This window comes from Ochlerotatus camptorhynchus, unplaced genomic scaffold (assembly GCF_037179485.1).
Source record: "Ochlerotatus camptorhynchus isolate MF236.1 unplaced genomic scaffold, CSIRO-AGI_Acam_v1.1 ptg000265l, whole genome shotgun sequence".
In the NCBI taxonomy this organism is placed as follows: domain Eukaryota; kingdom Metazoa; phylum Arthropoda; class Insecta; order Diptera; family Culicidae; genus Ochlerotatus; species Ochlerotatus camptorhynchus.
In genome coordinates, this window is record NW_027040755.1 from 1,031,257 (window position 1) to 1,058,582 (window position 27,326).

At 40.7% G+C, this 27,326-nt stretch overlaps 1 protein-coding gene across 10 annotated transcripts in view; it reads right to left on the reverse strand.

Annotated features, from left to right (window-relative positions):
* Positions 1-27,326, reverse strand: part of LOC135705295 (protein kinase C, brain isozyme-like) — a 147,479-nt gene that overhangs the window by 20,054 nt on the left and 100,099 nt on the right. For all 10 annotated transcript variants that reach the window (XM_065226954.1, XM_065226951.1, XM_065226950.1 and 7 more), the window contains one exon: positions 18,239-18,367. In XM_065226954.1, the coding sequence (XP_065083026.1) occupies positions 18,239-18,367 (129 nt within the window). The remainder of the gene's footprint in view (positions 1-18,238; positions 18,368-27,326) is intronic.

A 27,326-nucleotide genomic window follows, 5' to 3' on the forward strand; every position in this document is an offset into this window, starting at 1 on the left:
TGCATTTCAAATGAATCGGGCGTGACTAGATACTACAGAATCAAAACATTTGGCATATTAAAACGATATAATTCGTAGTTCTGGTGCAAGGCGTAACAACCAGATTCATCATAGAGTTGAAAGATGGAAAAACGCCATGTAAGAAGAAACGTTTTTGATGATTTGAAGTGATATTTTCTTCTACTTTTTCGTGTTTATCGAGTAGTTTGTGTACTATTCTCTCTATATGTGGCAAAATATGGTTTGTTTACATTTTGGCTCTTCCGCCCCTTTCAAATGTTAGTCTAGAATTTATGTTTTAAGACATTGTTTACATTTTGTTGTTTCGCCTATTTCAATTGTTGGTTTAGCGTTGTTTAAATCACACGGTAAGAAAAAAGTACCCAACGGAAAGTTTATTTTTACCTATTTTTGACTAGTTTGTCTCCTTTTCTCCTTCTAATGTTGTCAAAAACGGAGGAGCAAAACCACCCAACAGGGGTAGTAAAGTGTGGGAACCCAACGTTGAGTATAATCATATTTACCTACTGTTGGGTACAACTAACATACTTTTGGTTAAAAAGCCAGTGGAAAATTCCATACGAACTGCACATAAATAAATAAAAATTACTTTGACCCGCTTTACCTACTTTTGGGTTCCTGCACTATAGTGCCGAGATTAGTGAAAAGAACTTAATTTTGGGTACTTTTTTCTAACCGTGCAGGTGAGGTTTGAATCGATTCATTCTAGAGAACATTTCAAAAGGTCCTATCTGCATTGATCGATTCTCTTCATCGACTTTCTCTTTCGTCAATAACTCAGCTGAAAAACTTTTTCCTGTTGTATTTGACGTTTTTGACGCTAGATAAGAACCTCCTTTATCAAACTATGTGGTAGAATAAGTGCGAAATTTGTTTGCATAGCAGTGGTTATGAAAAGAGAAATTCGATGAAGAGAATCGATCAAAACAGATAGGACCATTTGAAATGTTCATCGAGAATTCATAGCCATCAGTTGGTTGCAAGTTGTCGCAGAAACACAAATCAAATTTTGATACGGCTCTGTTCTTCAGCAAGTTAGGAGATTCAGCAAATGGTGAATTAAAGTGTAAATCTTGTGAGAAAAAATTTAAAACAAAACGCAACTCAAACATATGAATTATTCAAAGTAAATTGAAAGCATGTTTTAAACTAAATATTTTATGTTTGAATTAAATTCAAAAGCATGTTTAGTTCAACAATATAGGATTTGGGTAAACGGTTTTTAGCGTGTCATGCCTGTTTATTTTCTTCTTGTTTACATCCGGAAAAAGTTGCCCCTGCTTTGCTCAACTTAACAAAAAACGGCCCGAAAGTGGCAAAACTGAATATGGATCCGGAACCCAACTTGATAAAACCGGCGGAACCCCACTGTATCAATTTCAGCCCAAAGGGTCCCCGCATCCCGAACAAGGACCCCAATACCCACAGCTCACTCTTAATCGCACCCCAAAATAAGCAGGGATTTAGATGCCCTGCCCGAAGATCTTTTTTTATTTTCATTTCTTTGCAATCCGTTTTATTTTGCTTTACCCTGCACTCATATACTAAAATAATTTCAAAATATGTTTATTTTGTTCGCATAGTTGTCGAACCAAACAAAAACAAATCCATTTAATTTCAACACGAATATATAGAATAGAATATAGACAGCTACCCTATGAATACAATTGCCACTTTGGCGTATGCATACGTTCCATAATGTTTTTTTTTTTTCATTTCTTGGTTGTACACTTCTTTCTCGAATACAATACAAAATCACTCATTCATGCGCACTGGGAGAAGCCATCAAGAGCCAAGCTCTCTACGAATACATCACGAAGCTCCAAGTTTATTGCTTTGCGCGAGCGCATCACGAAGTAAAAATTTCTGCTCGGCAGGCAGAGTCGATGTATGTACATACGAGAACGAGCTCCGCATCCCTCACAAAGATGCGGGTTGGCAAGAGCCCAGCTTGAGCATCAAGTATAGCTCCGTGAGAGCAAATTATTTCATCATCAAAATATGCTGGAGCTCAGCTTATTGATGACTCTTGATGGAGCTTTTGGCAAGCCTTCTGATGGTCAACAAGAGGCTGAAGCAATATCTTGAGGCCAAGGGGCTGCTTGACCATCGGCAGCACGCCTTCAGGCAAGGGTATGGCACCTCCACCTACTTCGCCACTCTTGGGAAAGTCCTGAAGTAGGCAAAGGACCAAGGTCATCACGCGGAGATCGTCTCGCTGGACATCTCCAAAGCGTTCAACCGAACATGGACACCAGCTGTATTGAAGAAGCTTGCTGATTGGGGCCTGAAAGGACACATCCTTCACTTCGTCCGGAACTTTCTGACCGACCGATGTTTTCGGGTTTCGGTCGGAAACGTGCAATCCGGAAGTTTCAGTGAGGAAACCGGATTGCCACAGGGTTCGGTGATCGCGGTCACGCTCTTCCTGGTGGCCATGAATGGGGTCTTTGACTAACTACCCAAGAACGTTTACATTTTCGTCTACGCGGATGACGTCCTCATTGTAACGGTGGGTCCCACCCTGCAGTCTCCTCGGTGGTCAGATGGGCTGACTCTGTTGGTTTCCAGCTTTCCGCCGGCAAGAGCGTGCGCAGCCATATATGTACCACCAGGCATCGCAACAACGGACAGCCCATCATGATTAAAAAACAAGCAATACCGACCAAAAGCACCGTGGTCTTGGGAGTGCTCCTCGATCGGAAATTATCCTTTGAGCCGCACTTCTAACAAGTAAAGAAGGACTGTCGCTGTCGGTCCAACCTGATTAAGACCATCTTCCGCCCCCACCGATCCAACAATCGCGAAATCTGCTTCGCGTAGCTCGAACCATCATCGACAGTCGCCTACTGTACGGTGTAGAAATTACATGCCTTGCCGCCGAGAAAGCCGCCCAGATTCTGGAACCGGTGTACAACGGCTACGTTCGAACAGTCCCCGGTCTCCTGGCCTCTACCTCGGCCGACGCTGCATGCGTTGAAGCCGGTATCCTACCTTTTCGGTTCGTTTTCACCTACTGCTACCAAAGCCGCTGCCTTTCTCGTTAAAACGTCGGGAAACAACAGGATCGTTCTCCTCGACGAGGCGAACCGACTCCTTCGCACGGCCGCCGACGTAGATTTCCCTCCAGTGGCCAGGGTCCACTGGCATGGAGACAAAAGTTGTCAATCGCACAAGATCAAAATTGACAGCCGAATCAAGGACCGCTTCAGGGCAGGAGACAACTCGCTGACTTTACGCCGGACAGTTGTCGAGACTCTCGGGGCGCACTACCAAGGTTATGAAGTTAGGTACACCGACGGCTTTCTCTCTCCAAGAGCGGAGTGGTCAGGTCCACCGGCAATGTAGCGCTCCAAGATGTCAAAAAGTGGATCAAGCGGACGATTCGAAGAGCCTGGGACACCGAGTGGAGGAACAACAGGACACACCACCTTCGGAAGATCAAGGCGACCACCGGAACCTGGAAAGATCGACCAGACCTAAGAGAACAACGAGTGGTGTCAAGGCTGCGCACCGGGCACAGCAGAGTCTCCCACAACTGCGGAGTGCCAGCCACCGTGGAGCACATCCTCGTGAACTACGCGGAGCTGGAGGACCTTCGGGCTGCCTTCGGCTTGGAGTCAATCAGCATTCGGAACCTGTTGGGCAACGAGTCCCTGGCAGCAGCCGCCCTCATCACCTTCCTAAAGGAGCCGAACCTTTACCACAATATCTGAGTGTTCCTTGTTTGTATTTCCGTTTTGTTGGCCCTTTTGGCAGTTTTCTACACCTTTTCATTATAGCAAGATAAATGTACCAAACCCAAGATTGGGAATCTCCTTCTGAGAACCCATTTTTTTTTTCTCCTTTTTTATACTTAAGAGATGAACTAGCCATATGGCTAAAAATCTCTAAAATAAAGAAAAAAAAAACTAACATTAACACGACTATTTCGCTCATTATATTGCGTTTGAATTTTATCCTACCCTTCCAATGGTACGGAAACGTCAAAACATTTAATCTGTTTTGTTTTCCTTGATTTGTTTTTCGTTCGATCTTGTTTTCCGTACTGAGTACCAATACCACCGACGAACCGACGTGACAGCTCATACAAGCTACTTTCAAATTCATGTCCAAGATTTTTGCCATTCATGCCATATTTAAAATACGTTTAACACTACCGACATCTACTCATCCGATCACGTCATATCATGAGCAAGGACACGAACCCACCTATAATTTATATTACCTTGGTTTGTGTCTCACTTCGTTTGACAGATCTGATCGCCCACTTGAAAGTTCGAATCGCTCGTTTGACAATTCAAATTGTGGACAAACGAAATGCTCCTGTGGCAGGTCGGTTCGTCGGTGCCAATACTACCGACACCAGGGAGGCAGCTTACATACCTGGACCTTACCTATCGACCCATCAACTCATGGACCGGGGACAAACGGCTTTAGTTCCCTTCCGAGGGAAGGCGTGATTAGAGATTTTATGCCTCGGAAATCCCGGATACGCCGACTGGGATTGAACCCAGGCCTTTGGGGGTGATAGGCAATCACACTTACCACTACACCGCCGGCACCGCTATGTAATCTGTTATTGACATAACCTGTGTGCAATTCAATCAGATAAAATGGAAAATAAACAAATTTCCGTCCAAATCCGAAAGCTTATCAATACATACCATCAAAAAGGTGTCACAAAACGAGAAATTGCTCGAAAATACAACGTAAGTGAAGCAGACGTACGGAAAATATGGAAGAAGTATGAAGAATTTGGCAGAGTGACAGACAGGACTGGTAGAAAAGGGAAGACTACAGTCAGCGATGATCGCCGAATTTATTGGGAAGTGACTAAAAACTCGTTTGCCACCAGCTGTGGTATTCAATAAAACACCAATTTAAACATCTCCGAACGAACTGTCCGTAGTGGTTTGGCCCAACGACGACCATTGGTTCGAAAAGTGAACAGGTTTGTTTACTTCCTTTTCAATCTTCATTTAAGAATGATTATGATTGTGGTAGGATCAAGCATCTTAACTTTCCCCGGAAATATGGCGACAAGCCATTGGCAGTTTTAGAAGAAGATTCTCTGGAGTGATGAGAACAAGCTTGAGGTCTTTGGGCATTAACGGCGTGCACTAGTTTGAACAAAACCAGTAGAGATACTTGCAGACAAAACGTACAAAAGACTGTGAAGCATGGGGGTTGCAATATTATGGTGTGGGGAAGCTTTGCGTGGACTGGTTTGGGAAATCTGGTTGAAATAGATGGAATAATGACGGCAGACTCCTACATCAGCATTTTGAAAGGAAATCTAAAGGAGTGATCCCGTAAAGTTGGTTTAGATAAAAAGTTTAATTTTTAGCAAGACAACGACCCCAAGCAACCCGCTCACAAAACCTCTGCCTACTTCCGTGCTTTACGTGGCAAACTATTGAAATGGCTAGCTCAAAGCCCTGACTTGAATCCTATTGAAAACTTATGGTCTATTTTGGATCAGAATGTTGACAAATGTGATGTAACAAACCGTAGGCCCTGGAAAAGGCCTAGATGGAAATTAACCCTCAACACATCGAAAACCTTGTGGAACTGTTTGCCAAGACGCTTGTTAGGCGTCATTGAAGCTATAAAAATTACTAAGTATAAGTATTAATTTAAGAATAAGCATTGAACATGCTGAATTTATTGCAATGCGTACTTTATTTTGTCCACTCAGAAATTGACAGTTTCCCAATAAATGTTGTTTAAAATATCTATCTAATATATCTATCTAAATAAAGTAAATCTATAATGCTAACTTCGTTCAAACAGTTCTTAAAACTGTCTGTAATAAATATTGAAAAAATCAAGAAAACTTGTCATTATCAGAGGTGCGTTTTTACGTAGAACTACGTCTTTGTCGACTATAATTGTTAAGCAAACTACAATTAAGTAAAAGTAGAAAGTTACGCTTACGATATGTTGAAGTTATTCTATTGGTGATTTATCATCAACTGACTGTAAAACAGTTACCAGTTAAATGATCTTTATTTCTTGTGTTTGTGTGGTTTACATGTATGAATTTTTCAAGTGACACAGATGCGTCTTTTCAACTTTAGTACAGTGAGATTTTAATTATTATTTACAGTTTCTAGTCCTATCAGGCCTATTTTAAAGTATGACCACCTTGGTGGGATTGGTTTGATTTGAATTGGAAAAAGGAGACTACTTATAACTACTATTTACAACTACAACTAACCTACAACTACTATGTACACCTAACCTACTATATACAAATTGCTTATCAAAGCATGTTCTGATAAATTACATTTTTCTGCAAATTTAGTCTTAATTTCGTTAATTCTTGAATCTATTTTGGCAACTCCTGCCTCTTCGTGTAAATTTGTTATTCTAGTATCGAAAGGACGATCAAGAACCATCCTCAGCACTCTATTCTGAGCGACCTGAATTTTGTTCCTGTGAGTCTGTGCACATGATTCCCACACATGAGCTGCGTAGAGTATCGCAGGTGCTATGATTTGTTTGTAGACGGCCAGTTTGTTCACCCTTGAGAGGCGGGATCTGCGGCAAATCAGCGGATACAGACACCTAACCAAGGTAGAACACTTGACTACAGTTTTCTCTACATGCGAACGGAAGAGGAGCTTTTCATCGATCAACATCCCAAGATAGGTTACTTCGGCGGACCACTCAACCCTTGTGCCATTCATGATTACAGTACAAGATGGAGCCGGTTTCAGTTTGGGCGATTGCCGATGTAGGAACATGATCGCTTGTGTTTTGGAGGGATTGATTTTAATTTTCCACGTGGTGGCATAATCAGCAAAGGCGTTAAGGCATCGTTGAAGTTTGTTCGTTATTTCGCGAGGCATCCTTCCTTTGACGGCTATTGCGGTATATCTGCGAACAGGAAGAACACGCAACCGTCTCCGAGGGGAGGAATGTCGGAAGTATAAATGCTGTAAAGCAAGGGGCCCAGCAGACTGCCTTGCGGCACTCCTGCTGGGATGGAAAACGTGTCGGAAAGACAACCATTCAACGATACCTTAAACGACCTTTGCTGAAGGTAGTTACGGGTGATTTTAACCAGATGTAATGGGAAGTTGAAGTTACAAAGCTTGTACACAAGTCCGTCATGCCAAACATTGTCAAACGCCTTTTCAACGTCTAACAAGGCCATGGCTGTGGACTTGGATACAGCTTTGTTACTTCGGATGTTATTCATCACCCGCACTAGCTGGTGATTGGTGGAGTGCCCCTTTCTGAACCCAAACTGTTCCGGAAGGAGAATGTTATTTTCCTCGACAAACTTGAGCAAACGATTGAGAATGAGTTTCTCGAACAATTTGCTCAGCGCTGAAAGGAGGCTGATTGGTCTGTAGCTTGAAGCTAGCGTTGGGTCCTTCCCGGGTTTGCGGATAGGTATGATTTTCGCTGTCTTCCAGATACTTGGAAAGTAGTGCAGTGCCAAGCATCTGTTGAAGATAGCGGTTAGAAGAGACTGCACTTTCATGCTGAGTCTCTTCAAGATCAAGTTGAATATACCGTCAAACCCGGGGGCCTTCATGTTCTTGGTGCATTTCAGCGCTGAGCAAATTTGTTGTACTGTAATCATATCCGCCGGAGGCACGACACAAGGGGAGGCATCTAGGTTTTGAACGCATTGCGCAACCTGATCTTCGAGCGGACTTTGGATATTCGAGCCAAGCAAATGCGATGAAGCGACATGCTCGCCGATCGCATTTGCTTTCTCCTGTGGGGTGATTAAAAGCCGATCGTCATCATTTTCGACTTTGAGAGGTGGAACGAGTTTGGGATGAGTTTTCAGGACCTTGGCTACCTTCCAGAATGGTCTGGAGCGGTCGTCCAGATTCTGGACAACACGCCCGAAACTTTCATTTCGGAGTGAGTCCATTCTGGAAGCAATCTGTCTGTTCAGATCAGCCATTTCACGCTTTTTGCCCAGATCTCCAGTCCTCTGAAACTGGCGTCTACGAACATTTCTCAGGCGAATCAAAAGTTGGGTGTGGGAATCAATGGCAATAAACTTACCCCTCACAGGAACTCGTCGGACGCACGCCTCGTCAGCCACGGTTATGGCTTGGTGGAGTCCCTCCAACGCTCGGTCGATGTCCTCCACGGTGTCAAGCGGCGGGTTGTCGATGATGTGCCTGTCTACCACGCGTCCAAACTGGGCCCAGTTAACGCGATGGTAGTCCTTGCGCAGGCTTGAAGCAGGAGCCACGTTGCAGCCCAGTTCAGCCACCACCGGTTGGTGGTCGGAGCTGAGTTCGTTCAAGGCTACCGGCTTGGACAAGCCGATATTTGTCAGGAACAGGTCTAGCGTCGATGGGTTGCCCGCCGGTGAGATGAATGTTGGTTCATCCGAAAACCAAACGGAATACAGCCCATGCTGTGAGTGGTCGAACAGGAGACGACCGTTCTGGTTCTGCTGGTAGTTCCGCCAGGCCTCATGGCGAGCATTCAGATCTCCTCCAACTACGAAGCGGGAACCGGTACGGGTGATGGTGGACAGGTCCTTCTTGAATTTAGCCGCTAGTCCACTGCTGGCGGCACACTGTCGAGGGCAGTAGACGGCGATGAACTGGACGTATCCAGTCGACGACTCCACCTCCACACCAAGGGCCTCGATGATAGAGGTGCGGATATGGGACAGAGTGTGGTATTTTATTCCTTTCTTGACGACGACCGCAACACCACCCCCCCTGGAGCTGGTGCGATCAAGCCGAATAATGTTGTGGTCAGGCAACCAGAAGCTGTCGCCGGACTTTAGATGGGTCTCGGTTAGAAGGCCCACGTCGATGCTGTGCTTGCGGAGGAAGTCGGCAAGCTCAATCTTTTTTGCTCTTACAGAGCAAGCATTCCAGGTGACGATAGTTAGCGGTTTAGACGCCATACTGGATGATGAACTTACCGAGCACTTGGATCTGTTCGGGCTTATTGCGGCACTTACGAAGAGCACCGGACATGTTGACGAAAATTTCCATCAGTTCATCCGCTGAGAACAGATCGGGGTTGTTGTTTTGCGCTGTTGGTTGTCTCCAGAATCCAGGGGGGGATGGAGAGCTTTGACCAGCAGAATCACCGGAAACTTCTTGAGGGGGGGCGGGTTGCACCCGCGAATTCGCTTGCCTTTGCTGGGGAGCACGAAGAGGCGGAAAATCCTCCGTCCTGAATGATGGGGTTTTGTCCTTCTTGCGTCCTGGTTGATTGTTGCTTGACGCCAGCTTTCGGATGCGTTTGAAGTCCTCGCGTTTGGAGCACTGTCTGTCAGAGCCTTGATGTGCACCACCACAGTTAGCGCATTTTATCGCCACGGCTCCATCCGCAGGGCAGTTGGAAGTGGCGTGTTCTTGAGCGCAGTTGCTGCAGCGTGGCTTGATGTTGCAGTTGCGGGTACCGTGTCCAAAATTGAGGCACCTCTGACACTGCGTTACGTCACGATGACCGCCACGGTATGGCTCCCACCGTACGATGATGGAGTAGATCGATCGGATGGCTTGTAGCGCATTGAGCGTCACCGTCCCTTTCTGGAAGTGCACCAGGAAAAGACAATCCGGGTACGTCTTCACGTTTTCATCTCTCCTTGTCATTCGGAAGACAGCGATTGGGGCTAGCTTGTACCGGTTGATTTCGGCTTCGACCATCTTGGGGTCGAAGTTTGGTAGACCCCTGATGACTACCTTTAAGGGCTTCTCACCGGGGATGTCGTGCGTGAAGAATTCCGCCTTGGTATCCTTCAGATATTTCACGGCCACTTCGTACTCCGCTTTGGTTCGGAGCATCACCTTGGTGCCGATCCTGCCGAGCTTAAACTCAGCTGCAACGCCCAGCGATGAAAGATCGCCAATCAGCGTGTTGAGTGGGACTTGCTTCACCACCAGTGGAGGAAGCTTCATTTTTGCTGCACTCGGGCTGGCAGCAGTTTCGTTGTCGACGGCGTCGCCGAAATCACCAATGACGCTGACGTTCGTCGCGGTGGCATCGTCCCGTCCACTCGCACCATCGGACTGACCTTGATTTTTCTTCCTCTTCTTAGACCGCTTCACCGTGGCTGAGGTGGGATTCCCTACATCGGTGGGAAGAGTAGCGTACCTATTCGAAATAGGTACACTCAAGCTACCCTCACCGCTGTTTTTCTTCTCCGTTTTCTCTCGGAGCCTGCTCCGGGAGCGCTGTCTTCCCATCACACGAAGCGACCGACACTACTGACGACGCGATTAAACTGCGAATGTTTGGAACAAACTAGAAACTTTAGAACAACTCGACAGAGCGAGCAAAGACCGAACTGTACTGCTTGACGTTCAAGCAGAGAATTTGTGACCTCTCCATGAGACTGTAAAACATACCTGGTACCTCTATTTATGCAATTAGATTAACATCCGAAGTCTATCCTTTATTACATCTTCTGCATAAAAGATACTTTCTGCCCCGTCCCATTCCTAAAACAAAACGGCGGGAAATCCTGTCAGGGGCGAGGCTTAGAAAGTATTTTTTGTTCAGAATATGTAAAGAAGGAGGGATTTCAGATGTTAACCTCCCTAAATGCATATACCGTGCATCATAGAGAAAGAAGCGCGTGGGGAAGTTGAACCGGTAGATGTATTTATCTCATAGCGGAAGTGAATAATCACTGAGATTATTTATAATATAGTAGTTTTCGGTACTACACGTACCGTTCCAACTTGCCCCGATGTACCTTAACACGCTGTAAAGTAAATAATGATGATGCATGATAATTTTATGTTAGGATTGTCCTCCAAATTGGAGAACAAAGAGGTGCTTAATGTATGTATGATTGTTTAACCTCTTCCTCCTCTACTTCGCTGACATATGAACCAACATTTTGTTAAATTTTAAAAGTACCGTCTTCTGATAGGGAAAAGAGCTGCCTGTTGCGTTATCATAAAATGAAACCTTCACTCCCTTCTCTGCTACAGAGTCCTAATTTAAAACTAATTGACGAGCTACTGAAAAAAGTGCATTTTTTGGGAATTGTTTTATTCCACAACATGCATGGTGTGTTTGTGTACTATGCTGAGGTGCAAATCAACAAAAATGTGTAACAAAATAGTATCAGTTTCTATTGTAGTCGATGTCGATGTCGAATTTAGTGCACATTGATCACAGTAAAATAGCTCAATATTAATCAACCCTATGTCAATTCTTAATCATTACATTAAATTTAAACTCATTATCTTATGCGTAATATGAACGGTGGTCTGAATATGTTAAAATGAATTGTAGTGAGTTTTGAACCATAACCGAAACATTGAAATATATGAAAAAAATAAGATAAAGAATAATAGTCAAAAATGCATGACATACACCATTTTTGCATAGTTCTACGTCATAATGCGGTCGTGTCTAGGACACAACCTATAATTTTTTTTTGAACAGTATTGCAAATCGAACCTTTTAAGCGCAGACATTTTTGTCTTCCTAAATACGGCTTTTGGACCTGTGCAATGAAGACAACATCATCACGTAGTGCAGAAATCGAGCTTTACAAGCAAAAACATTGTCCGGTATTTATAGTTAGGAAATACCAATACCAACTGTTCAAGATGTAATAAAACGGTATGATGAACTTTAAATGTGTGCCAAACAGTCTGAAAATCAGTCTAATCAAGGCCTTGGATGCTGTAGAGGAACGAAACTCACCGTCAATTAACCAACCTAAACGAATGTAGGCGTGTGTGGCAGCCAAATGAGGACATTTCGAGACATCCATATAAATTTTACGAAGTACGTTAGTGTATTTATTCACTTTTCCCACAAAATATATTGTAATTTAATAAAATTACGACTAAAACATTTAAGGCGGATAATTTATCCTGACCCTGTATCGGACATAATTAAGTTGAACAAAACAACCATCCTTTTTGCTACCTGCTCATTTGGTCAAACCTGAACGAACCCAATTCAGCTATTCAAGAATATATTCAAAGCAAGGTTAATGAATTCTACTCACATTCAGTCTTCTGTGGTTAAACCTGGCATTCCTCCGCTTAAAACCCATTGTTTTAACTCAAACATGAGCAGCTGAGCCTTAACATGTAGTACGAATCAGTTATGATGAAAATTGCATTCTTTTGGGATCAATGTTTTTCAACGCAAGCAAAGCCTCCACCGGGAGTAATCTTCCAAATCAAATACATTTTTCAATTTTCACATTCAACTGCTTTCGCACCAAATGCAAACATCGTTAGACTTCAGGGAACTCACCACACAGTTCCTTGCGCCTTTTACTTATGTTTGGGTTAGCTCCACGCCTCGAAATTTCCTTCCTTTTTGTGCCTGCTTCATTATTTTCCCTCCTGTCTTTGAAGCTCTTACACGAGCTTGCGTCTGCTCTCAACATGATGTTTTTGTGTTCTTGATGCACTTCCACATTAACTAATTGAGTAATATTTTCCACCATGAAATCCGAAAGATGTCGTCCCACCAGTGGTTGAAAATCCTCGGTTTCTCTTTAAACTCTGCATCCAGCGGTGAAAAAATGTCTACATTTTGTTCTTTTAAAGTGACATTATGTAGAAATAATATATCGGACAAATTGCACTATTATTGATAGTTTTATTTAAAAGTCAATTTCGATATTCATTCTCAAGTCAATTTTTCACCAGCCCATACGATTGAGAGATTTCTCGAAAAAAAAATCCAACCCGAAGACCAAACCACGAATCGAACTCGCCACCTGGCCTTGACTGACTAGGCTATCTAAGGCCCATAATGTGTGCTCCAGTCTCCCTTTGTTTTCATTTCCCGTTGGAGAACATTCAAACCATATTCCAAGTAAAGTCAGTCCAGTCCACCGTCGTTCGAAAACACTCTGAGAAGTGCCGATAAGAAAGCGTCGCTCTGTTATTGGACAGCACAGCCAAAACCACAGCAGGCAGTGGTTTTGCATTGCTTCTACAACAGAGCAGGGTGTATCTGGTATGTCTGTAAATAATGTGGCTTGGTGCTGGAATAGGGACGGGCAGGAAGATTAATGAGGAAACCATGGAAATTAAGTAAGGAGTTCAAGGAGGCTGCGAAGCGCCCATCTTGGAGTTCATTTGCAACATGTGCCATCCCATTGCCTTACTCATCCCATTGTTCTAGACACATTCTCCGTAGACCTACATATAGCAAGCACTCCGTTTTGTCCGTGACCTCGCCAAGAACAATTTTGTCGAACATGTGCACTTTTTGCCGTTCCATTTTCTTCTTCCATCATGATAAAAGCTTATTCGCTCAACTGGCTTCTTTATGGGACAAATGCTTTCCATCCGATTGCATCCTTCAGCCCATTTACTGCTCCAACTTGGCGATAACCGACGACAACCACCGTCATTTTCGTCGTCGTCCACCCAATCCTTGGAGCTTATCTCCTAGCCCATTTCGGGCAACCGAAAATTGCTATTTGCACATATGCGGCTAACTACACCCGACCGAGATACTGAGGTAGCAAGGAATCGCTTTCGCTGCTGCTGTTTTCTATTATCTCCATTTGCCACAGAAACCTCACCACCACGTCAACCTGCTTTGCCCCAACTACCCTTTCGACCTAGTAGGCCATGCATTCTGCTTCGTAAATGTATCCTGATGCGCTGCTTTTATTCTGTTGGAGAGCTCTCGGCTGCCTTCGATTGTGTGGACTCTTTGCTGACTTTGTCTTGTGTTGTAATTGACAAGGAAGATATGCACCCAAGCACACCCCTGTACGGTTTGCAGTCACGTGGCTCATTCATGTGAATTTCAGTCCGAAAAATGGAACCGCACGACCGATTGAACCAACTCAAATTTGAGGTTCGTTCAATCAAATTTGCTAAAACTTTTATTACTCATAGACTGAGTAAAATTTTCCTCGTTTTTCTTTTAGAATATGAGGAAAATCGAAAGATCCTAGACTGAGCAAAACTTTTATCATATTAGATTGTTGAGTCGATCTCATGGACCGTGCGGACGCCCATTAGTGAAAGTAGGTGCAAAAGCCCCCTAGGTCCGTGGACCATCCACCGGTCATGAACACACAATGAATGGGTAGGTTTCAGGTGATCCATTTTTTTTGTCCATCGGTCACACGTTGAATGGATCGGCGGATCGCTAGTGCCTGCTGGCTATCCTATCGTGTCATCAAACAGAAGGATGTACGGGAGTTAAAAGAGCAGAACAGAATGGCGGTGAAAAACGGAGATAGAAAAGGGTATACATTTTTATGATATTTGTATTTCCAGTTCACTGAGCATTCTCGGATGGGAAAAAAAACGTGAAACATTCGAAGCACGTGCACTAGGTTCGCTAACTGCCCATAAGGGATAATCCCATGTGCTCTTTTAGGTATTTCATCTACTAACCCGAGCAAACAAAAGACTCAAAGTGTTTCAACTTTTTCTGTGACAGCAAGCATTTTCAAGTTGAAACAGTTTCAATTTTCTATCCCTACCAGGGATGGTATGCATACTAGAGTGATGCAAATTTTTGCTCAACTCTTTTCAAACGGTTCCAAACTGTATCCTGATTACCTTCCAAAATTTGAACTCCTTTAGTTGAATACTGATTTTCAAAAACCATTTGAGGTTTACATGGAAATTACTTAGCATGAGCATGAGCATTAGACTGATGTAGAATTTGAAATCTTCACTTAAAATGCTCAAAAACCGGGTCCTCTTAGTCTCATTTTGATATCATTTGGTTAGAAACTAGCTCTGCTCAAACTATTTTAAGTTTATATGAGAATTACTATTGGGAAATCAAACTTTTTGTACATAGCCTTATAGCCGTTTCCCGTATTGCTCAAAGAAAAATTTCGATGTCATTCTTGTAGTAAATTTATCAGCTACAACTTTGCTAAAGATCGTTTTTTAGCCAAACACTGGTAATCTGGAGACACTATTATTGCCTGCTGAGAAGTTGATTGAGCATATCTGACATTTCTCCACGCATTCAATTGTTCGTATTTTTGTTCATTACCTCCAGAAATTGCAATTGACCACTTTGTCAAGCAGTTTTGGCGTGACTTTCTACCAACGATTCCATAAAACTACACCAACTATGAAGTAATGAAATTGGGTTGTTAGCGGAATGCTAAATAAAACAGCAAAAGGGTTTATCTTCCATTTAATTCCACTTAATTAATTTTTGTATCCATGACAGATACGTATTTCGACTACAATGTGCAGCCTTCATCAGTGTCATTCCCACTAAAGAACTTATCAAAATCTAACCCCCTTAAGTACTCATCCCCTAAGTAAAAAAGTCAAGATCATAGGTATAAAAATGAAACTACAATGTGTTGAATCGGAACCTACCTAACTAATAAAAACCAAAGATTTAAGTAAGCTAAAGGAGAAAAATCTATACAAATCTCTAATAAGGAAAATCCCCAAAGGCTTGGTAGCCATCATAATGAAGTAATGAAATTGGGTTGTTAGCGGAATGCTAAATAAATGCCTTACATTGATCCGACATCGGGTTGATATGTCGGTTCGGGACCATTTTGCTGGGTTTCTTCCATACACTCAAAAAATAAATCACATTTCCAATAGAAAATATCCATTAGAATTTCACATAACTTTCATGTGATCTCATAATTGAGAATCGCACTAAAATCACATGAACCTTATGTGTCCAATGAAATCTATGTGATTTATCACATAGAATTCATGTGATCATATGAATGTTATGTGAATTTCAGATAAAGATCACTTATTTTGTTATTGGAAAAATATCATGTGGAAACCTATATGAAAACTTTTTTCGGTGTACTCCACTATCGAATATCAAATGAAAGTGAGTGACTCAATTGACAGTGACAAATGAGAAAAGGGCTCTTCAAATGATGGGCACGAGAGCATTCTTTTGCACAGAATAGATCAATGAAAATGCTGAAAATGCTACCACAATATTTTACATTTGATCGTCCATATACAGTAGCGCCAAAAGCATGCTGTGGTGGTTTCAAAACTTGACCATCTAAAATGATTGATTGAATATGTGTATTGGTTCATCTTCAATCGAATGATATGCAAATTAACAGCACTGATGCTATCTATCCTACAACACTACAGTTATAGAGAAAATACACTGTCGGAAAAACAAAGAGAGAGAGAGAGAAAGAGACTTAACACCGTTGGAGCGGCAGCTCTGCACCACAAGAAGAATGAAATCTCGCGTAACATTTGAATAGGGCCTATGATCAAAATGTAAACAAACCGATTTTTGATACCATTCTGTAGCACTGGTAATTAACTACCAGTCGTATAGGAATGTTCCGCATTATCGATAAAAATCATTAAAAATAACTTGATTTTAAAAACGGCCGATCCACGAAATTTTTCCAATCATTTATGCTAAAACGGCCTAACCTCGGGCCTAACATATATTATTTTCGTTCGATGAGGTTCCATTCATAAGCCTAGCGACGTAGAAGGGCCGATGGTTGAAAAATTTCAAATCAAAGCTAGGCCCTACTGCTTGAGGCAGGGCCGATGATTTATTTGACGTTAAGAAAAGGCTTAGCAAAGGGCCTACAATTTATGATGACAAGCACAACGGCTTAACAAAAAGGGCCTAACCATTTAAAGATTCACAAAAAGGCTTATTACTGTGATATTAAATTTTTATCGATTTTCATGTATTTTTGAAAACGTTTCACATGTTTTGGATGTTGTGTACTGAGATATAGTTACTATTGTTATTGTTAAAAATATAAATACCTAAAATACTTCAATTTATTTATATAGGAATTAAATACTGGCGAAAAAATTTACAATTCATTTTCTGGATTGTTTACATTTTGAACATAGGCCCTTTTCAAATGTTACGCGAGAAATGTGCTGCACGATTTAAAATGCTCTTTCACGTCTCTTTGAAAATGAATGTGCAGTCTCGCAACAGTGTGTGTTTTACTCGCTAAAAATTGAGTAGCACCCGATCCCTGAATACAAGTTTACACGCATGAAAAATTCAGAATTGTTAGTTTGACAGGGATTGTTAGTTTGACATCCGCTGTTACTGTGGGAAGGGTAAATTAAATTTGGATTCACATTGGAAAGTTATTTTTTAAAACCTGATCAGCAAATAATGCGATCCTATCAACTAAGTAACGTTAAGTGGTCAGGTGATGAACCCACGATCTTCTGCTCAGTAAGCAAAAACAATCACTCCTAAGACACTGAGCCCCGTATATCTCAACAAATCACTGCGACCGACGATCGTTTAAGCCTGGGACATGAAATAACGTTCCCAGAAGGAGTCAGCTATATGTTCAAAATTTTATCGAGCACCACTGATTTTTTTTTATTATTATTATTATAGTCACTTTAACGCTCTTGGGTCATTCTTGACTTGTCCGGGGGTGAGATTTGAACTCGTGACTTTGGCGTGAGAGGTATGGATGCTAACCACTACGCCGAAGTCGCCCCCTAGCCCCACTGATATTTCAACTTAAATTCTAAAATTTTGCATTATTCCTTTCATAAATATGATTGTATGAAATCACGTTTTGAAGCAGCTGCTTTGGTTCAAAATCAGTCATTCACAAGACTGAAAAAATGTAGTCTTCAATAGGCAGTACCTCTGAAATTTAATTCATGCTACAGAAAATAATTGTTATGCTAAAAGTGTTCATTTTTTACCCTTCATAAAGCCTCAAGAGAACATAATATTCTTATCTGTTGTTTACAAGGTCGCTCATACAAAGCATAATTTCGGTTTCAAAACGAAATTTTTAAAAAACTTCTTGGATAAGATTGAAATAAAAAATAAATTTAATATTCAATTTGACATCATGATGTAAATAGGGCTTGAAACTATACATTTGGTTAAAAATCATTCGAATTTCCCTCTAAATTTTGTATGTTTAGTGATTATTTTCTCTAGATGGCCAAACTGCCCCACTTTTCCCTATTGGTTGGTTATAAGTCATAATTTTGCAAAAAGGCAAATTAGCGGGTGTGTTAATTACTTGGGGTTTATGACGCTACAGAAGAATGGAACAAATTGAGTTCCATTGCACCCAACGCCAATTTCGTAGTGGCTGTAGTATGAACGGGGTATTAGATTTGTTTACCAAATCAATCATATCTAGCACGATAATCGTTGAAGCAATGCCCACTCAACTCAAACTAATCAAATATAAAATATTTCACAATATCCACATCCGAGAAAATACGCTTTCATTTTTTAATTAACACCATCTACGATAATTATCGCTACTCACCTAAAATGTTGAGCTTGTTTGCCTGGTGCGTAGTGGCCAGCTGGATGCGCCCTCGTCGCTCGGTGTGGTCACAGCCGCACAAATTCGGCACGCTCTCCTCGCACCGCTTGTGTACGTTCATATCACATGCTGCTCGACGGTGGGGCCAATGTCATCCAAAATAACAATGTGTTGCCATGGAAATCAATAACGGATGGGTTTTGATTGAAATATACAAGGAAAAGAAGATTAGAGAAAACAAAGCCAGTTTTGAGTCACCAGGGAAAACACATCGAACAGGAAGAAATGGATGGAGATTGAAAGAGAGACAGAGAGAGAGAGAGATAGACAGAAATTCGGGTGAAACTTAAAACTGTCACGTGAAAATAAAAACATGAAAGTGATGATTATGGATGATACTTTTTTTTTATTTATGTATAAGTCGATGTTTATCTATGAAGATTTAGGATTCCAGAGTGTAATGCATAGGTATTTGAGTTTAGAGCCACAAGGATGGTTGGGTTTAGATTCACTATTCACGGAGTAACTATTGGTGTTTACAATATTTACAGGAGCAATGGAAAAATACACTTTCATTTGCCGACACGTATCATTGTTGAGAGTGAAACAAGAACAACAAAAATGCAAGCATTAGGTAAGGAGCAACTCAAGAAACTGATTTCTAGCAACAGAGAGCGAAAGTGTAACATTGAACATTGAATTGTGATTGAATTATTGAGAACTTTTTGTGCGTCCGATTTTACCAACTATATTAGATTTGATTGTTTTGACTGGTATTGTAATTGTGCTGCCAAAATAGGACGCTTACTGTATTTTGATAACCATAGCTAACTACCTAAATCATCGCCAAGAAAAGGTTATCGTATCCGACATGAAACCGTCAGCGTTTAGAAAGAACGGAAAAGTGAAACAGACGATAAAGAAACCGGATGCTTTGAAACCAAGAAAGTCTGGTTTTTGGTTGACGAAAAACTTTCACAAAAGGGGTTTTCAACGAGATCAAAAACAAAACTAGCCCTCCCCACACTGTCACGAATAGAGAACGTGCAGGAACGGTGTGAGATTAACCCTAAATAGAAAATGTAGGAGAGTAGGTGAGCTTTATCACTACCCGTACGGGTGGATTACAAAGTGGGATTTTCTACTCTTTCAACAGTGTGTGGTTATAGCCTTATAGTAGACTTGCCAACAAGAATGTGAGTGGTGAGAAACGATGGCACTGATTATCATCATGCTTGCGTCTGTGGACCCCAAACAAAAGCACACAGTAGGCTAAATTAAGGACGTTTGAATAGGGCTCTCACAATAATTACGAGCATATGTACCTAAATTAGTAAGCAACGCAAGGAAAAACCTACCATTTGTTGATGGAAGCTTAAATTTCATTTCGTAGAAACCCTTACAATTTCCCAAACCACCCTGAGAAAGATCATCCACGTGAAAGGAAGGAGGAAATCTTTGCTCATGTTTCGTTTTCGTTCTCAAGTAGTGCCCTGGCGCAGGAGGCAGGTTGCTAACGAAAACAGTTTACCTTTCCTCGCGGGGAACGAGAGTCAAATTGAATGATAATGTGCTCTCTTTTATTCCTTCGCTGTGTGTTTTTCCTTGCCTTCTTCGCTTTTCGCACCGCGTAATAATAATCATTACCGTAAAGTACAGGAAGGACCGGTTTATAAGACAGCCAGTCAGACAGACGACAGCATTTCTTCGCCGCCTACTAAGACGCGTGATGTACTTTCGGGACGACCCTCTTCAGGGCGAGAAAGCTTAGAGGAGAACGTGATTTTGTTTCTTTCTTGATACGTAACACCGTCTGCACTTGGTCTTTGCTCTTCGGAGGGCCCGAAAATTGGATAAGATGAACTCTCGACGAGCAGTCAGATGGAAGTGGAAGACAGCATTTTCATGGCAGGGTCAGTCAATTGAGTTTAATTTGAGCGGTTTTTTAGTCAGATTGAAGTTTGTTGATTTTTATCCCGTTTTGCATTGGTTCCGATTACTTTTCAGTTTGTTTGCGTTGGGGTGGGCGCATATTAATGGAAGAAAAAGGAAGCAATCGGATTTGAAATGCAGAGCAATTTGTTTTAATGTCGGGAGATTAAGCCTTTTGATAGGAGGTGACATATTTAGTCTGATGGATTGTTCGGCGAAATACCTTTCAGACGGACGCCATCAGATTCAATATGAATGCAAAATTGTGCTCACATTTATTTCGGTGCATTTTAGAAGAAATCAAATCCAGTTTTTTTTTTTCGATGCATCATTCCAGATTTTGAAAAGCTCGCGTCAGTGGATTTACTCAAAAGTTAGTTGAATTTATGTATGAATATGAGGAAAATCCATTCACTCAGTTTAGGAGTATAGGTATGTACAAAGATTTTCCTCATATTCGAGAAGATTTCCCTGGAAAACTAAACTCAGTTTCAAGTAAATTCACTTTTGCCGAAATTGTGTCGACATGACTCAATTTTGTGTCGGTCTGATCGACCGTGCAAAAGGAATGTAATGACGAGAGTTTTTTTGCATTCTAAATGATGCGTTGAAAAAAAGCTGGGTTTGAATTTTTGGACATCGCACCAAAGTAAGTTAAGTAAATGAAATAAATTCAAATGCGTCATTTCGGGGAATGATTAATTAATCAATCAACTTCAACTCATGTAGTGAAGAAAGCTCAAAATACTTCGGACGATTGGCGATTGTGAAATTAATTTAAATTCAAAAACTGGCTTAATTATTTTTGAAAATAAAAAAATAAAAAATTATGGTCACTTTAACAGATGCATCCGGATCATGTCTAGATGTGGCCAATGTCGTCTCTTGGACAATCACTCAAAATGACCACCAATGATTATGGTTGTGAATCGTGATTTGATGCGTGCATGATGGATTTGGCATGTTTAAGGTCGTTTCTATTCTGAAGACTCGGACTCGTACTCACCGGAACATGAGCTAGATCTGGGGCCTCACTGCGGAAGTTGAAACGAAGCATTTTTGGTATGAGCGCTTGTATAAAAAAGTCATTTCAAGTTAGTTGCATAATGTGGCCTCTGAGCTGAGCAGAAGGTGCGGTGAGAACTGTCACACGGCAAGAGACTGCACAAAGCGGCCGAGGTGCAAGCTCTGCAAAACGGAGGTTCCTAACGATCATATACCGAGAGCAGGATTGCTAATTTGTTTAATTTTGTTTAAACAATTCGTTATTTTGTTATTAACTTTTCACTTAGCTCATCAAACTTGGTTTTACTTTAAGATAATGATAGCGTACGATCAGAGATAAATTTTAACATTTGAATGAGCACCAATGAGTTTTTTTTTTGAAAACCTGAAAAGAGCAGCGATTGTTTCTAATATCATTTTTGTGACGCAAAAATGAGAATAGATTTTAGCCTAAATGTAAATCTATTGTGTTTTTCGTACCTCTATGAACCTCAATCTCTTGTTTATGGATTACTTTAAGAAAAATCATATGTCATCAAGTGAGTGCAAAGCTTTCAACAAGTGAGCATTTTGTACGAAAAATTGTGCATGAATCAGTGTTGGCAAAATCATGAATCAAATAACATTTTTTCGCTCTCATACGCTTTCAATATAACGCGTGATATTGGAACAAAATTTCATGTTCGATATTGATTTTACAAGCTCCTTTGATATTTAGAGACTGTTCACAACATGTAAAAATGAAGTTGAGAGTTGCCATATATCTTTACTCTTCACCGATGGCAGACACGAAGCTACTGCTGCCAGCAGGGACGGTAGTTTCGGGTCGTGTTCGGATGTCAAGCAAAAATCATGGAACTCAAACTCAACACAATTTGGTTAGAATTGTAACTGGTGAGTTTTGTTAGCTTGATATTCGTAGCTACGATATCACAGCTTGTAATGTCATCCGCAGTTGCTTGCTTGTTGATTTTTGTTTTCGAAAATCAACCGTGATCTTGGGCATTGGTGAAATCTGATTGTTCTGATATTTTCCCAAGACTGATGCCACCCTGCCCGAGAGAGTTCAAATACACAGCAAACAAAAAGGAGATGGTGAGCCAAAAGTAATGGAGATAAAACTCAATCATTGCGACACAACACAGTAACTGCTGTGGTAATCCACAACAGAAAGAAAGTCCGTCGTTAAAAATCATTGCAGAGCCGTATCGAATTCCTCCCGATAATAGTAACTGGGTGGAAGATAATGATAATAATGGCCCCAATACAAGTTATGGGCAGATATCTGATTCAAGAAGTGATTGCCAGCGCGTACGAAGGTTTCATGATCGCTAAAATCAAAAGAATCTTCGTATGCCAAGATCAGAGTACATCGATTTTCATTTTAAAATATCAGGTTTTTCCTGGTCGAAAATTTCCTGGTTTTATAAATCACGATTTTAACCAAAAATTGAATATATTGTTATAAGAATATTCAATTTTTACGTAGCATGTACGCCAATTTACGTAACGAAAATTAAATCAAAAAGGATTTTGCACAATTTGAATCCCAAAAGAAATTAAAAATCTGATACATTTGTCATAAGATTTTAAATCAACGCTAGTTCAACAAGATTTCCAAATCACTGCAGTTTCTGTATAAATCTGTTTATACAGATTTCCGAACAAATTATTAAAAGATTCCTAAAATCTTGCTCTTGCAAACAAATTTTGAAGTTTTAAATACTAAGCATTTTGCAACAAAGTTCAGAGTTCGCGTTTGGTTTTCAACGTTAGCAGTTCTGCTCGTGCCGTGCTCTGTGCGTGCATTTTTTTTTCTCCCTTGATTGCTGCGTGTTTGTCGAATGTTGTTGTCGCAGTGTTTTTGCGTTGAGGTTGTGTTTCAGAAATGCATTCAAAGTGTGCCGCGGCCGCCATTAGACGCGCTTATTTTCGGCCGCTGGAGTTGTCGGTTCTGATCTCGGCGTTGGTCCCGAGTTGATTCGGCCGGTGAAGAGCTGGCGCTGCGTCTCACAGACTATGTACTGACGAACTGAAGCCGTTGTGTCACGAAAGATTGGTAGTGGAAAGTGAACGTAGTCCTTTTTTTCTCTGTTGAGATCCCTCTAGTTGGAAGAGCTAGAGTCAGGGATGGAAAATCATTTACATTCATTTCGTGCATTCATTTACATTCATTTGCCTCTGACTTTTTTCATCAACAGAATACCTTAAATGATGTATTAAGCTGTTGTAGCTTTTGATATTAACTACAACTTGTGATAATAATCAAAATCTGAATCTCTTATACATGACGAACTAGAGCTGGCAGAACATGCCATTGTTTTTCAGTGAATGCAATTTACATTCACTGAAAAACAATTGTGGGTTCTTATCGTTCTGATTCATCATGCATAAGAGATACTGATTTGAGCCTACAAAAGCTTCACACACTATTTTACGGAATTCTGTTGATGAAAAAAGTTAGAGGCAAATGAATGTAAATGAATGCACGAAATGAATGCAAATGATTTTCCATCCCTGCCTAGAGTGTGTTTCGTGGTTGATGGGGATTTACGCTGCTGTGTGAGGAACGAAAGGCGAGAGTGCTATTTTTAACGCTGGTTGAAGAAGTAGCGGGAGCTCTTCGTAATCATCGTGATGTCATGGGAGAACATATTGGAAGTTGCGATAAACTCACGGAGATCTGTAGGGCAGTTTTAATAATTTCAGAGCAATTTCAGAACCATCATCAGAACTGTAGCGAGAACTTCAGGAAAGATAAGAGAACTTCAAGAGGTTTGACTAAAAATGTAGGAAGAAGTTTCGAGGAATGAAAGAAAATACCGAGGATTTCGGGTAAGTTTCATGAACAGATTGCGCATATCAGCTTCATCTTCAAGGCGAATCCATCAGCTTCAAGGAAACTGCAGTAGCTTTTGTCATGTTCTCTGACTTCAGGGATTTTCAAAAAACATCCCAAGTAGCACACATATGTCACACAAAGTTGCAGCTACTTGAATGTGACTTAAATTAGTCATATATCAGTTACCTCAACAAGTTTGTTACCTAGTTTGTGACAAGTGTGCTACTAGGGATAAGAGATTTCAAAAAATCATCTGAGGAGAAGTCTGCAGAACTTCAGCAGTGTGGAGACTTTCAAGAAAGTTAGCTCTAGAGATCTCCAGAAGAAACTGAGGTTCAGACTTCTGGGGAAGTTTAAAGATACGTAGTTTTTGGGAGACTACACACTTAAATTTTTTCGCCGAGATTCCAACAGCCGAGTAGTTCTGCAATTTATTTTGCTGAGATTCAGTAAAACAACTGCCGAGACTCAGCTAACAAATATCATTTTGCTGCGATGTCAGCTAACATACAGATATTTTGTAGAAATATCGGCAAAAGTAAATACCGAGGTAATCGGCTGTTGGACATTTTACCGAGCTAGATTAAGTGTGTAGAGGGTCATAAGGGTATATTGCATAAAAATAGCACACACATATTTACTCACCAAAAATTAAACCGATTATCGGATTTTCTTGAAATTTTCAGAAAATGAACAACTACTAATGAGTTATGATTAACAAAATTTATTTTATTCAATTATCCCATCCCGAATGCCCACACCCTTCTTTTCACTCCACCCATCAAATTTTGTACAACCGATTTTCCCAAAGTTTTTGTTGTTTTTACCCAAATTTTCTTCAACTCCAGCTCTGTATTAATAGTTTTGGGATGTTTGCGAACTTCCGTGTTTATAATTGCCCAGAATTTTTCAATTGGACTCCGTTGACTCGGTACCACTCCAACACGTTTCGAGCGTAGTGGCAGGATGCTAGACCAGGCCAAAACAGAGTTGATCCTTTGTGATTCCTAAGGAATGGCAAGAAACGCTTCTTAAGGCACTCTTCCGTGTAAATCGCACCGTTGATTGTTCCGGAAGTGATAAAGGGAGCGCTAATTTCACCACATCCGCAAATCGCTTGCCAGATCAGGAACTACTTTGCAAATTTCGATAACTTCTTCTTTCGAATATCCTCCGGAACATCGAACTTAGACTTGGCAACGAAATATTCTTGCCCAGAAAGTTTACGGAAGTCGGCCTTGACGTAAATTTTGTCATCCATTACGATGCAACACGATTTGGTGAGCAGCCTCGTGTAAAGTTTCCGGGCTTGGGTTTTCGCAGTGATGTTTTGCTTTTCATTCCGGTTTGGGGCTTTTTGCACCTTGTAAACATGTTACCCAGCACGCTTCATGGTTTTTCTAAACAAAACCGACTGACACCTTGGACTTTTTAGCGAAATCTCGAATCGACATGTTTGGAAGGTTCTTGAACTGTTTCCTTGTCATTTTACTGTCCATTGGACCACTTTTACGACCACTCACTTCCTTTCTTCGGGCACTCAGATGCTCCTTGAAAGTTCTTATCACACAAGGCACAGTTGTATTTGCAATTCCAAGCTTTTTAGCGATCCATCGGTGGGACGCCTCTGAATTTTGATTGTAAGCGCACAGAATTTTTTCACGGCAATTTCTTGTTTCGACGGCATGACTGGAACTAATGTATGAATAACATCATAAATAAATTTCATAGATGTAAACATACACTATGATAAAGATTTACTCCAATTATCAGGATTTTTACTCATACGGTTCAAAAGTTACAGAAGATTTTCGGTGTGCCATTTTTATCGAATACACCCTTTAAGTAGGACTGCGATCTATAAATGTAATATTCCATTAATTCGGGGCAGTACCTTGAGCTTCAGGAAAATCTGGAGAAACTATAAGAAGTACCGGGAATTTCACTGCAGTGCAGTTTCATTATTTGAATAGATGTTTCGAGTATTTAGAGCAGCTCCGTTAATTAATTGCAGGAGCTTTCAAGCAGTGCCAAGGAATTATAGTGTTTCGAGATTTCTGCAATGAACCACACATATATGGAAAACTGTGGGGTCTTCAGAGAAGTTCCATGAACCTCAGGAAAATTGTTGGAATGTTAGATAAGTTCCGAGAAATTCATGAAAATTTACGGAACTACATGAAGGAACGAAAACTCCAGGCAAGTCCAGAGAAACTCAGGGAATATTAAAGATTTTAAAGAAAGTTCCATGAGCTTCAAGGAAGTATATATCGAAAACTTCAGGTAAATTTCGCGAACTATAGCATAAACCGAATAATGTTATGGCAGGAAAATTGCGGGAACTTCGAAATGAGAAATTCAGGGAAGTCTATAGAACTTCATTGCAGACTAGAAACCTTTAAAACACGTCAACTAACTTCAAGGAAGCTCCGACAACTTCAGAATAGTGTAGACTTACGGGGAATTTTAAAAATCTAGAAGCAATCGTCATTTTGTTCCGATTTTCAGTCTACAAGAAAAAAAAAATGATTACAGTTTTATCATCGTTAACGTTTCAATCCAGGGGATGAGCTAGTTTTAGATTAAGATCGTAAAACCTAATGCACTGAATGAAAGAATGCATTACTTTATGTCCCCTGAGAAAGAACAATTCCTAAAACTGAAACGTCGTAGAGTTTAGATGAGTATTTTTAAGTTTTACTGTGGGTTGATTGCACACAATTTTAAACCGTACCCTAGTTTTAGTTGAAGGGAGCTAAATTATGTGTAAATTCCCAAATTTCAGTTATTGTCACTCCTTAAAGGAGGAGCATAAAATTTAAGATGGTTGGGCGCTCATATGAAAACTTTTAATAAATCCATATACCGCACACGATCGAAAGTACGGACGAAAAAAATCGTGTAAAAATCCGAATCTGCATGTGGATCCGAATCCAACATTTCCCGATAACAGAAAATACTGATGGAACTATTTGGATTTTATAATGTTTATCATAAAGTTTATGATACATGGTTTCTAATCTGACGCCTTTGGAGCAATCAAGAATACAAAATTGAGAATTTTTGGTCAAAAAAATCACAATATTCTGAAAATAAGTGTTTTACAAAAATGTGTATTTTAGCTACATGAAGAACTTTTTACATTATATCAAAGTTTTCGAACCACCAGAAAAAAATTATATGTATGTTAAAAAAAACTAATTTTTAGGAGTCATTCGTGAAAATTTCAATTTTTACAGTCTAAAACGTGCCGAAAGTATATATTTTGAGTAAAGTGCTTTGTGCCAATAGTTTTTACAACTTTGCTGT